This window comes from Lytechinus variegatus, chromosome 4 (assembly GCF_018143015.1).
Source record: "Lytechinus variegatus isolate NC3 chromosome 4, Lvar_3.0, whole genome shotgun sequence".
NCBI lineage: Eukaryota > Metazoa > Echinodermata > Echinoidea > Temnopleuroida > Toxopneustidae > Lytechinus > Lytechinus variegatus.
The window spans coordinates 60,881,441-60,894,011 of record NC_054743.1 but is presented as its reverse complement, the minus strand read 5'-3'; the positions used below and the strand labels follow the sequence as shown (position 1 = coordinate 60,894,011).

The 12,571-nt window shown below is 36.8% G+C and overlaps 1 protein-coding gene across 1 annotated transcript in view; it reads left to right on the top strand.

Annotated features, from left to right (window-relative positions):
* Positions 1–12,571, top strand: part of LOC121413135 (putative glutamate synthase [NADPH]) — a 70,355-nt gene that overhangs the window by 14,221 nt on the left and 43,563 nt on the right. The window contains exons 5-7 of the mRNA XM_041605899.1: positions 13–142; positions 3,247–3,341; positions 11,876–12,012. Of these exons, the coding sequence (XP_041461833.1) occupies positions 13–142; positions 3,247–3,341; positions 11,876–12,012 (362 nt within the window). The remainder of the gene's footprint in view (positions 1–12; positions 143–3,246; positions 3,342–11,875; positions 12,013–12,571) is intronic.

Here is a 12,571-nt window from a genome sequence, read left to right as displayed (position 1 = left end):
TGCTTTATGTAGGTACTAGCATGGCATAATGTTCCACATGATACAAATGTTCTTGGCCACTCTGCGAGAGCAAGGGAACCGTTGCTACGTCAGGTCTTTGTGACTGGCGAGCAGGAGAAGGAACTATTTGAACAGCGTGTAAGTATGAAAGTCATCAAGTTGGTTTGTTTGAGTGATAGGCATAAAGAGAGGGAAAGGGGGGGACCATATACCACTATAAGTATCTCGCTGATCCGGACCAGTCTCGGGGTACATGTAAGTGGTAAGACTCTGAGTTTATGAGTGGCGCCATCTATTTTGACGCAGCTGTTATCAGCACCAGACCAGCACCAGGCCCATGGGCCCGAGTTTTTTAATGGGTGATCTTAAAAGTAGTGCTCTGCTATAGTTGCTGAACGCAATGGTGCAGACTATTTTCAGCACGGGCCTGGTGCGGAGCAAAAAATCATAAGTTACCAAAAACAGTATTGTAAATGGTACATTTATTCAACCTCCAATCCAACAATTTCTTATAAACAGTTAATTCCTTTAGTAGGGACAGTGAATATCCTAGGTCAACCTGACAATTCAAATTGGGTTCTTTATTTTTCATATGAAAAATCATTTGCCTGTACTTGCCCTTTACAAGGCGATTGTTCTGTTACTCATAACCGATGAAAAGCGAAACATTTCAAGATCAAAGCCAAATACCAAACAATGTAAAACAAAGGAAAGAAAGGAAGTTAAACATAACAAAAACAAACAAACACATAATGAAAACTTACCTCTCCTTGATGGAATTTACATCTGTAGGAATGAGGCATAGGTCACAGTCTTGTATGAAAAAAAAATTGTAATTGATGGTACAACTGATTTCAAAATAGATTGCACATTATGTACAATAATGCACATTATTTACAATGCAGTAAATGTCAAATTCAGTCGTATAATCAATTGCTGAGATTGGTGTAACAGGTCCCAGGTATTGTATGTCAGTGTAATACTGAACTTGAACGTACAGGAAGTAGTAACTTGTTTACTGGATTCTTAGGAAAAGTCCCAAGGTTTATGTGTTTTGAATGGTGCTGTTGACCTTATTTCTTATTTGGGTCAGAGAAAACGGGATGGGAAGGCCTGATGGGCTCTGTAGCACGGAGGTTTGCGATCAATCGCAAAATGACATTGTCTAATCAAGATCACTGTTGCATGTGCATTATGTTCAAAAGTCTGACTGTTGACCAATCAAAATTGTTTTTTTTTAAATTTCAAATAGAGTGCAAACCTTTCTGTTATTGGGTATATAAACATCTGTAAGGTTTGCAAACAATCTCATATTCCTATTATATTAACTGTTAATTTTTTCTTTCTATCATTGTTCAACATACGCTCCATTTCACACTTTGTTGAAATTTTTTGTTTCTTGGCTGATTTTCCAATGGGAATTCTATTCTACAACACTCTTCAAATTATGATTGTTTTAAATAATAGTTTTAATATGAGTTAAACATACATGTATGTATAACTATAAGGCAGACTTCTCAAACAGAGTAAATCAATATCAGGTTAAACAAATATTTGATATTTAGCAGTGATCAGGAGCATCACAATCTAAAGATGTTTGCGTAGTACACATACAAGTTATATGTACATACATGTACAGTAAAGGATATCTTCAATATTAAACACTCATGCTTTGCTCCCCTCCCCCCTTCCTTTGTCCATTTCTTCCCAATACTGTGTTCCAACTGTGAACTACATGTACATGTATTTCTCCCCCTTTCTTTAATAAAGTTCTACTCATTTTCCCTCTTTGTGCCCTTTACCCCCCCCCCCCACCGCCACCATTTGCCACTGTTCACTGTGATGCAATACTGAACATACCAAATAACTTATCGTTTATTTTCCTTTTTACCCCTTCAATGTCCCCTCCCCCCCCCCATATGACTGTTTCTTTGGTCTTTAATACTCTGAACTTATCTATTTCACACTGAACCATATTCCTTTATAACAGTAACATTACTCATTGTTAAAGTTTGAACCTGTATTTGCTCAGAAGCACCTCAAGCATACATGAAGATCTAATAGAAAGTGCTACTCCTTACCCTTAATTTATCTTCCTCACAATACATGTACTTGTTCCATCCCCCCCCCCCCCCTCCTCACCGCTAGCCTAAGTATTCGGGCTGGAGATGGAATCACAACCAATTAATACTTGAATAATTGAATAATTAATTAATTGATATAATTGCAATTGTAATAATTCTATTATATTTTAAAGAATATATATGGCATTTTGTATGTGTATGTAATCCCACGGTATTGAATTCTGTCTTTGTGCATATATACATGTATATGTATTTGTAATTTTGTAAACCCGATGTGAAAGGAATTTCCTACACAGGACAATAAATACAATCAATTCAATTCAATATCGTTATTACTGTAATTAAGACAGGATCTAAAGTCAATATTTTGCTCATCATTCATGAAGTATCTGTTGTAATATGACTATTAGCCAGGGGTATCATGATAGAAGCACGTGCTAGAATTCTTTGTTCATTGAATTCTGAGGACTTTGATACATATGCAGTAATAAAGGTCAAATCATAAAGGATGATAAACATCAACGTAAATATGTCAAAGACAGAGTCCAAGGTGTCCTACATGAGAGCCATGTTATTGAAAACAAGTGATAAAACAATTCAATATTTTTTTGAATGTAGGTGACATAAGCATAAAGTAACAATAAAGAATCAGCTTACTTCATCAATTCGAGAAAATACAGTTATTTGAGTACACGTAGATGTACGTGTGATTATTTACAAATGAATACAGCATAGAATTATGAGCACATGCTAATAAAATGCCTGTGTCATTCTATGTACTGGGGAATAGGGCAATGCTTGGAATGTAATGTAGGTTATAAATGAACACAAAAATATAAAAACAAAGTATGATGTATGTTACAAAAAGTATGATCAGATATTCATATTCTTTTTAATGCATGGGCCAACTGTCGCCAACATGTATAAAATACTGTTTTATATACATGTACACCTGTATACTTATTTTGTTCCATGATTTTTAAAATGGAAACATTTTATTATCAATTTTCTTCAACTGTTAATACCTGGTCCAAAAAGGCCACGTAATGCAATCACATATGCAGCGAATGTTTTGATCATGTTCTTTCTATACAGATTACTTTGTATTACATTACATTTTCTTCATTCAAACGAAAGAAACTTTGTCCTTATTTTCCCACAGGTTTTTGCCTTGAGAAAAGAGCTACCCATACCATTCCTCGAAAGGATCTGCGTTTCTACATCTGTTCTCTCTCCTCCAAGTCCATCGTTTACAAGGTATGTGGTATATTCATTAAAAGTAGCAGAAAGAATAATAAAAATATTGCCAAAGGTTTGAGAAAAATTTATCAAATAATTAAAAAGTTATTAGAATTTCAATTATTTGATTTGTGACGTCATACGCGAGCAGCATTCCTACATAGTGAATCGTAAAAAAAATCAATAAAAATTGAAAATGGTTTTCACTGTACCTTTTGTATATCAGAGTTGCTAATTTTCCGGATTTTTCCGGAATTCCGGATTTTTTCCTTTGCTGAAAAATATTCCGGAAAAAAAAATTGATTGTCAAAGTGAAATCCGTAAAAATTTCCCCTCCAAATCTTGTCACGGAGTTCGCTACGGAGAGCGCAATTTCAATTTTGGATGGCCAATTTGCGCAGACGGAAAATTATTAGCGTTGTGCGCAGCATGAAGTTTAGCTGGTACTGTACTTGCACGGTACGCGCGAGCAATACATTGTAGCAGTTGCAAACGCCGCCCTATACCCTGCAGGGATACGGTGTAAGCGCTATCCCAATCGGGCGATCGCCCGGTAGAACCGCTCGAAGCACGGCCCGGTGTGGCTGCAATTGCCTGCTGCTGCGTGAGTGATTGGTTGTCTGCCGCGGGATTTCAGCTAATCGGCGTGGACTGCATTTCGACCCTGATTTCCCATGTGTTCTCTGGTGCGTATTCATCAATTCATATGTGTGAACTATCCATCATTTTGATAGAAATTGTGATTTATGGATTTTCAATAGTATAGGATTGTCTTGTTGATGAGTACAGTGAGTGAAAAAGGGCACCCCAGCTGCTACATACACCCGTCCCGAGTCGCACCCATTGGCCGCAGCATATTAACCCGCAGCAGGTTAACCCGTACCGTAATGAGTACGGGTTACATGATTTTTTTTTTTTGAGCACCTTTCTTGCCTATGATATGAAGTTTATTATGTCATTAATTATTTGTTATGTACTACTGTAGATTAATGATTTCAGCCCTCTAAAGAATAAGAAAACGTTCCAGCTTCAGGGGGCTTCGCCCTTGACCCCGCCAGGGGCCTGGGCGGGCCCCTGGACCCCCGGCCTGGGTTTTCAGGATTTTTTTGAGCTATCAGTTAGCATCTCTGGTATATGAAAAGACAAATCATTTCACACCCGATCATCATGAATAGAAAACAAAATTAAGTCATCAGGAACCATACAAAATTTAGAAATTCGTGCATTTTATATAACATGACAAATGGGGCAGCTGCTCGTTAATGACGTCACAAATCCAAAACTCTTTAACAGATTTTCCTCAATCCTTCACCAATATTTTCTCTGCTATTTTTACAACAAAGTTTTCTTCAGTGTGAACTTCCCCTTCAAAGTGCACCCCACCCCTCCAATAATATTTTTTTGTACCAAGTCATTTTGGGTACATCACCTCCCTCACTCTAATATAGCCATGCCTGTATGCCACTGTACAGTACAGTAATGTACATGCCATGATCCCCAATATCTTGATAAGAAACCCCCAAACTGTGTGTGATGAGGGGACTGTGGATGCATGCATGCATGCTGTGTCAATATTAAGGAATGGAAATCAATATTCAAGAGTGCGTATAAGTATCCCTTAACCCTGATTGCTCTGACGACAAGATGAGTGGATGAAGAGCATGATCCGTTCTCATTACGCTCTCTAAAACTAGTTTACTGGAAACCGATTCAGGAAACCATTTGGAAGATCGCTTTGCTAGCGTTCCACTTGATCGTACGAAAGTTCTTTTCAAAATCACTTCATGCAAAGCGCTCTTGTTGCTATGGAAATGCTCTCAGTGGGATGACACGTAAACCGCAGCATAGGCATTCTACACCTGTCATGTGGAGTAGCACACTCAAAATGTGCGAAGATCGCTTCCCGAAGAACGGTCGTGTCCTCACGCTAAAACCAGTTTAACGAGGCCAAAGCGATCTTGAAACTACATCGCGAGGTGGTTTTCCAAACTGGTTTGGAAGATCGCTTCCAAGACCGCTTTGACCGTTCTCACTACTCGTTAAACTAGTTTCCACTAAACTAGTTTTAGGAACATAGTGAGAACAGCCTCCATAAGCTTGGGATGGACAATCTGTTCAAGAATATCTTTGGAATGATATTTTTAACCTTCATTTTCAAACCCCCCCCCCCACACACACAAACAGTTATTTACAACGTGTACAAAAACATAAAAAGTACCACCTTGGCAGCCACCCCCCCCCCCCCCCCCCACACACATAAATGCACTTTAAAAAAAAATCCAGCTGACCCTGGACTTTGTAAAAAAGATCATTTTCTTTTGATATTAGATATATATAGTGCTTATCAAATTTGAGTTATTTGTGAGATGGATGTTTTCATAGTGTCAGTTATAATACATGTACATACTTGTTATAGTCCAAGTCAAATGCAATATTTGATACTAGAATATGCATTGCATACATCTTAAATAATACAAATTCCCCCTTGATCAGATTTCTGAGACCCACAGATTCAACAAATAGAATTAAAGCAGGTCTTCTTGCCTATAGCATATTCATTGCATCAGCATTAAAAGAGGTTATTGAACTTCAATAGAGACTGTGTAATAGTTCTAAACCCTTTATAAGAGGTGGTCAAGTCCAGTTAGAACTGGATATCTGTCTTCAGCTGATTGGAGCATCTACTTGTAATGAATTACAAAGATGCTGGCAGTTCAACACCTAGCCTTTTTAATATACAAAAGTGATAAACTTTAATATCCAAACAAAAGCTTTGGCTGGGTTTTATTGTGTGTTGAGATTCTCTTGTGCTCAGGTCGTAAAATGCAATTAAGAAATCTGTGGTTTGGCCATACCATCAGGGTGATCATTAAAATCATGTTGTGGTATTAATTCAAGCCATTTTCTCATTCACTGGATATCATGCTGGTATGTTAGCAGTCTACCTTGAAACAGATGTTCAGTGTATATAGCTGGGCTGTATTATGCAATGCTTTTCTCTTATAAAAGGGTGATTCTACCATGTCATATGGGACATTTAATCAACATTTTGCAGTTTCTTTTCTTTTTAGCTAATTGCTTTAATAGCAATATTTTTTTTCTTTTTGGCAATGATAAAGTTCTAATGGTTTAGTTATGTGAAAAAATGACAACCAACACAAAAAATGTTTATGGGTGAGTTTAAGGTGAAAATATTGGGTGTCGTACGGGACGCAGAGGTGTCCTGTACATCACTCAACATTTTTCCCTTATGGACAACAGAGTTTTATTGGTCATTTTTTCACAAGACTTCCCAGTAGTACCCTAAAAGTGAATTTCTTTTTGTTTGAAGAGTAAGTTGAAGATGTATTCTACATGCTAATAAAAAAGGCTACCGGTATACTAAATAGATGATAACATAAATGGTATTTATTGATTAGCATAGATTCAGAGTGATTCTACCCTAATAAATGGCTGATTTATTAGCACTCAGACATGTAGAATCACCCAGAGCAAAGTATTAACTCTTAACATGCCACACACACTACTAAACCAATGCCACAGTGCTAATCCGATGCTAATCCCCTGTGCCAGCCACAAAACCCCCTGTGCCACATTGATTTTGGGATCGCGAGTCGTATTCACTCCTTCCAATAGTCATGATTACAATTGCTTGTAACTCTCTAACGATTAGTTTATCCACAATATATTGTGTAGTAAAGTTGTAGGAAATTTCATACCCCTTATAATGATGTCCTCATTATGTGGATTGGTTATTATCTTTACCGCTAAATATGAGTTGTATCAAGTAGTTCCATTTTGTGGAGTGTTTTGTATGGATCAAAAAACTAGGTCTCTTCTCTCTCAGAGGCAGAGCCATATCTTGTAAAAAATGTAGAAATACTCGAAAAAGTCGAATGTAAACCGCGTGAGTAAGTTTATCTGTCAGAAAGCAGAGTTCACACTGCACACAATAGTGCTAATTACGGCGTGCATGCGATGCGCAATACAATGCAAAACGGCGGCGTAACAATGATTGTTATTCCGAATGTGCGCAGTCATGCACAAGAAGGCAGGGCGAGGGTAGGAAACAATGCAAGCACAAAGCAGTCAATAGTAGGCGTGCGAGCACGAGTGTGGCATGTTATAGTAGGATACGTAGCGTGCACGAAGCACTCAATGAGTTAAACAGCAGTTTTTTTATATATCACACCTTAATTCCTCAACTACTCTAATCTGGCCTGGTTCCTTACCCATAATGTAACATTCTGACCAGCGTAGTCTTATACTATATGCACAGTTGAATAATTAAGGGGGAGTAGAGATGCATGTACTTTTACTTTGAACAGTTTAAAAGGGGAGTATTGTAGTTAAGTTTTCATTAACACATTCACAAAAACTGACCTTTGACAGAAATTGGTTATTTCTTGATGTTATGAGTACATACATGTAGATTTCGCCCAGATTCATGCGTTGTAGAGCCCTTATATTTTCATTTTTCAGGGTGGACTGTCCATTCTTTGATTCATGGGTGGATCCGGGATTTTCCTGGCACATTTTTCCGATGAAAAATTTGACAGGCAAAAAAGAAAGGTCTTCACTTTCAAAAGAGGGAGCACACTTAATTTAACGGCATTTTTACATTATAAATTTTAAATTTGCTTCTCAAAAGGATCCTGAATCCACCAGTGCCTTGATTTGCCCATATATCTTATCCACTTTATATTGGCCATGGTCATTGGCGGCGGAAGTCAAAAAATTTATGGGGGGGTCCACCTGAAACTTTGGGATGGAGACAGGTAAAAAATTTGACTAGCAAAAAAAAAAAAATAGGGGGGGGACCTGTCCGCCCGCTTCCGTAGCCTATGGCCATGGGCAGTTCTGAATGTACACCTGTGTGTGCTTATGAAATACATGGTTTTCAGGTGGCATTCATGGAGATGTAAATGTACCCTTATAAAATATTAAATGTTTAAAATAGCTGTCCTTCCATAATCTTTTGGCATGTGCGTGACAACTACATTTACATCTCATAGAAGAAAGTTAAGTACAGTACTGGCAGCCATCTTTTTTGTTGATACTTGAAATCAAATTACACACCCTTGGGGGTCACTACCAGACTGATGGTGGAAACCCAATCGCGTGCCATTAGATTGGATGGTGTAAAAGGAGATACATGCACAAGTATCATGTCGGACGGTGAAGGCCGTTGACTTGTTTTCTGAAGTGCCCTTCTGATTATCAAGCAACACCTGGATATTGTATGCTTCTTGTGTCAACATATCACATGGGCTGTGCATGACTGTAGGACTTGTACCATTTAAAATTTTATATATATTTCAATGATATTCATACATGTTTGTGTCAAATGTTATTAGAATATACATGTATATCATCAATTTTATCTTCAGGAAAGAAATGAAAAATAATTACATAAATAATAATTCATAAGTACAGTATTCCACTGTATGCATTCGTGACAGTACAAAAACAGAAATATATTCACTGGAGGTACATACTTCCCGTAAATTACCAATTCTCTACAAAGGCAAATTTGGAATTCAGAGTATAAAATACGCTTGTCCCAGTTGCTCTGGATTTTTGTGAGGGGGGGCAACATGATTCAAAGGTAATATTAAAGTTATATTTTTTTTATTTATTTATATATTCATTTATTGATTAATTGATTGATTTATTATTTTATTTACATGTATTTGTTTGTTTTTTTGTGGGGGGGGGGGGGGCTGGATTGTTGTACCAAGGCATATTTTCAAGAGCAAGCTCTGTTAACAACCACCTGTTTCCACCCCCCCCCCCCCCTTCCCCATTTACAAATTTATGCATCACCTATCCTTAGCATGATTTCCTACTCCACATCATGCAAAATATTTGATATCACCTGCCCTGAGAAAGACTACCAGTATATATACATATATATATATATATATATATATATATATATATATATGTACGTAATGTACATGTAAATTGCAATGTACATGTACATTACATGTACATGTCATCTTCATTAGATGTGAAACCATTCTCACTTTGAATAAAAAACCATAGAAGTAAACAAGTTATTTGTGTGTGTGTGTGTGTGCCTCTGGTCATTCTGTAATCTACATGTTCATGTAACTATTTGAAGCATCTTGTTGAGTACCCTGGTGGGCTATTCATTTTATATTCATTTCAACCAAATAGCTATACAACTGCTATTCTAATTACATGAGTACAATGTACATGTAATGTTGCTTCTTTCTTATCATCATCATATTGTTATTGTCATTATAAACAATGTTTTCATTGTTATTGTTGTTAAGTTTAAACACTGATTGTTATTATTATCAGCATCATCATCATGACCACCACCATCATCCTCCTCATCCTTCTCTTCATCATCATCATAATTTATATCACTGTTATTTTATTTTTCTTATTTTCATTATATGTACATGTATTGTCATCATCATCATAGTTGTAACTTTGTTGTTACACTGTATCTCATTCAAAAGAACTTCATATTCGCAGGAAATTAAATCATTTCAAGCACACCATTCAACAAAGTGTGATGCAATTTCCTTCCTAATTAAAACCGTTCGAATAACCCTGAGATGGGGATTGCTCGGAGAGAAGCCATTTGATTATCAATGAAGGTAGTCCTCAAGGGATGTTGACTATAGTGCGTTGGCTGGCCAAACAGACGCAAATATGCAGAAGATGGCATCAATTACGTGTTTGATCGTGCATTAGATGAAGAGAGAAAGACTGAGAGGAAAGGGGGTGGGTTGGGTGGATTAAATGTACATGTAGTATGTGGGACATTGTTTTGATGCTGAAGAAAATGAAGAAAGCTGAACAGGGGTGGGACAGAGAAGGGGGTGGGTGGGGATTAGGAGGGGTGGGGGGGGATGAGGGGCAGTAAGAGAGAGGAAGAGAGCAATAGAGGAGAATGGGAGATTAATCGAGAGAGAAAAAGAGCAATGGGACCAAAACTAAGATGCTATTATATTTAGACAGAGGTCGTCCAAAGGGCTATGGATGGATTATGTAGATGCAGTATTCATGAATAACGTAGGTAGGCAGCATGTCTGCCAGGCGGATGTCTGCCAGGCGGATGTTTTGATTTTAATAAGAGCTCTCAACTCATAATTTGGGGCAATACACTGACTGAATCGGTGTGTTACAAAGCAAAAAGTCTTGGGTCACTTGGGTGAGATACGACTTGAATGTTGGCTATGGAGGCCTACATGTACATATAATCCATTTTTCTCAGTCCAATTTTAATTTTCTTTTATTTCTAGCTTATGGTAAAATTCAGTCAATATACCGGTAATTCTGTATGTTATGTACACATGTATGTGACATACATAATTGAATTTGCAAATAGACTCCTTCAGCCTTTGCTTCTGAAAAACAGGCCTTTATAATTATATAGGCCTATATTTCCTACTGGCAGGATCATGCATAAAGTATGCTCTCATTTTACAAGTCTCATGCAACTTTTACATGTATATGATTAAGTTTCTTTGTTTCATGTTCATGTACAACTGTTCATAGATTGTCATGTGTGCACATTGTTCATGTACATGTAAATATTGATTGTACTGTACACTACAAACTGTGTATTTGAAACCCCTATAATCCCCTGATAATCCCCTATCCTTCCATTGTAATCTATCTGATAATACCACCAATAATCTGTCTGGTCAGCCTCAGTTTAACAAAGGAATCAATTGTTGGTCAAGGTTATTTAATTCCCTTAATCCTCAATCAAGTATAATTAGAAGTCCTATCATTCAGAAAATTGAATTTGAAGTTCAGTAGCAGTTAGAAATGATGAAGGGACACTGTAGCCTTCTTTATTGTAGTACTTCAGACACTTCAAAATTTATTCAAAAAATGCACATGCTACTACACATCGCAATGTGTTTGCAGTTCTTTGAATTTGGTGTGCTTAATCCTTGTAGTACAGGCCAAAATATTGTACTTCAAAAGAAAGGAAGATCACTAGACTAATCTCCCCAATTACCTCTTAATCGAATAGAACAATGTCAGTTTATTTGTTATTTATTATTCATTTATTTTTTGTTGGGGGAGGGGGGTTAAAGTGGGAGGCTCAACTTCTTTCAGCTTACTATTTAAAACATAGACATCCATTGCAAGCTGGGTATGGACATGTACATAATGAACTTAAAGTACATATGTACATTTTTCCTATTGGTTCGAAGAGATTGGATTACAAACAATTAAAGACAGACAAATTAAAAACAAAATTTGAATGTCAGATTTCTAGGAAACAAACAAAATTTACACCATGTATAATTTTTATTATACAGCCATGAAACGATTTTCAGTTTCTTTGGTCATAATTAGAATGAATAAAAATTGTTTATTGCAAGTAGGAACAGCCTCAACAAAATAGTGTCTATAAAATGAGATTCAATCCTGATTTTAAGATCTTTACAGTTGATTGCAACATGTTACAATTAGCTAAAAAAAATCAAAAATTCTTTTGCATTATCTTATAAATACTTTTACTTTATTTTTTGTCTTTCTATCTTTTTACGTAGGGTTTGCTGACACCTCTTCAGCTATGGGAGTATTTTGCGGACTTTGTAGACCCGGATTACGAGACTCACTTTGCGGTGGTTCACAGCAGGTTCTCGACCAACACCTTCCCAAGTTGGGAGAGGGCACACCCCCACAGGTAATCAATCAAAATCACAATATGGAGGGTTTTTTTCATTCACTAACTGTAATGGGAGGGATTTGAAAGCACAGTAAAGCCATTGAAAATGAACATCAAATGTCAAAGTACAGCTGGGAGGCCTTTGTCGAAAATTAGTGAACCGGATCAGCAGTACTGTCCCAAGTTTCAAACCTGAAGAAAATTTCCAAATATGTTGGTTGTCCAGAGTCCAAGATGAAATGTGCTGTTTTGATGTACCAATTAATATTCAACAAAGACTTCTTGGGTTTACTTTGTCATAACGGGCATTTGGCAACATTTTCTATGTTCTTGAATTCATCGTGCATCATGGAGTGAATAGCAGACTTCTCAACCATTCTGAAATCAAAGGCAAGAATCTGAATTTTTTCTCTCATGACCTCTAATGATGTTGTATCATTTTCCTAATTGCCTTGTTAACCTCTATGCGCAATCTAATGCAAAATACATTTTTGTGTTTTTAAAACATAATCAAGGTCCCAATACATAAAGAATTGTTCGTATTACAAAATGCACAATTTCTATAATGCATTTAAAC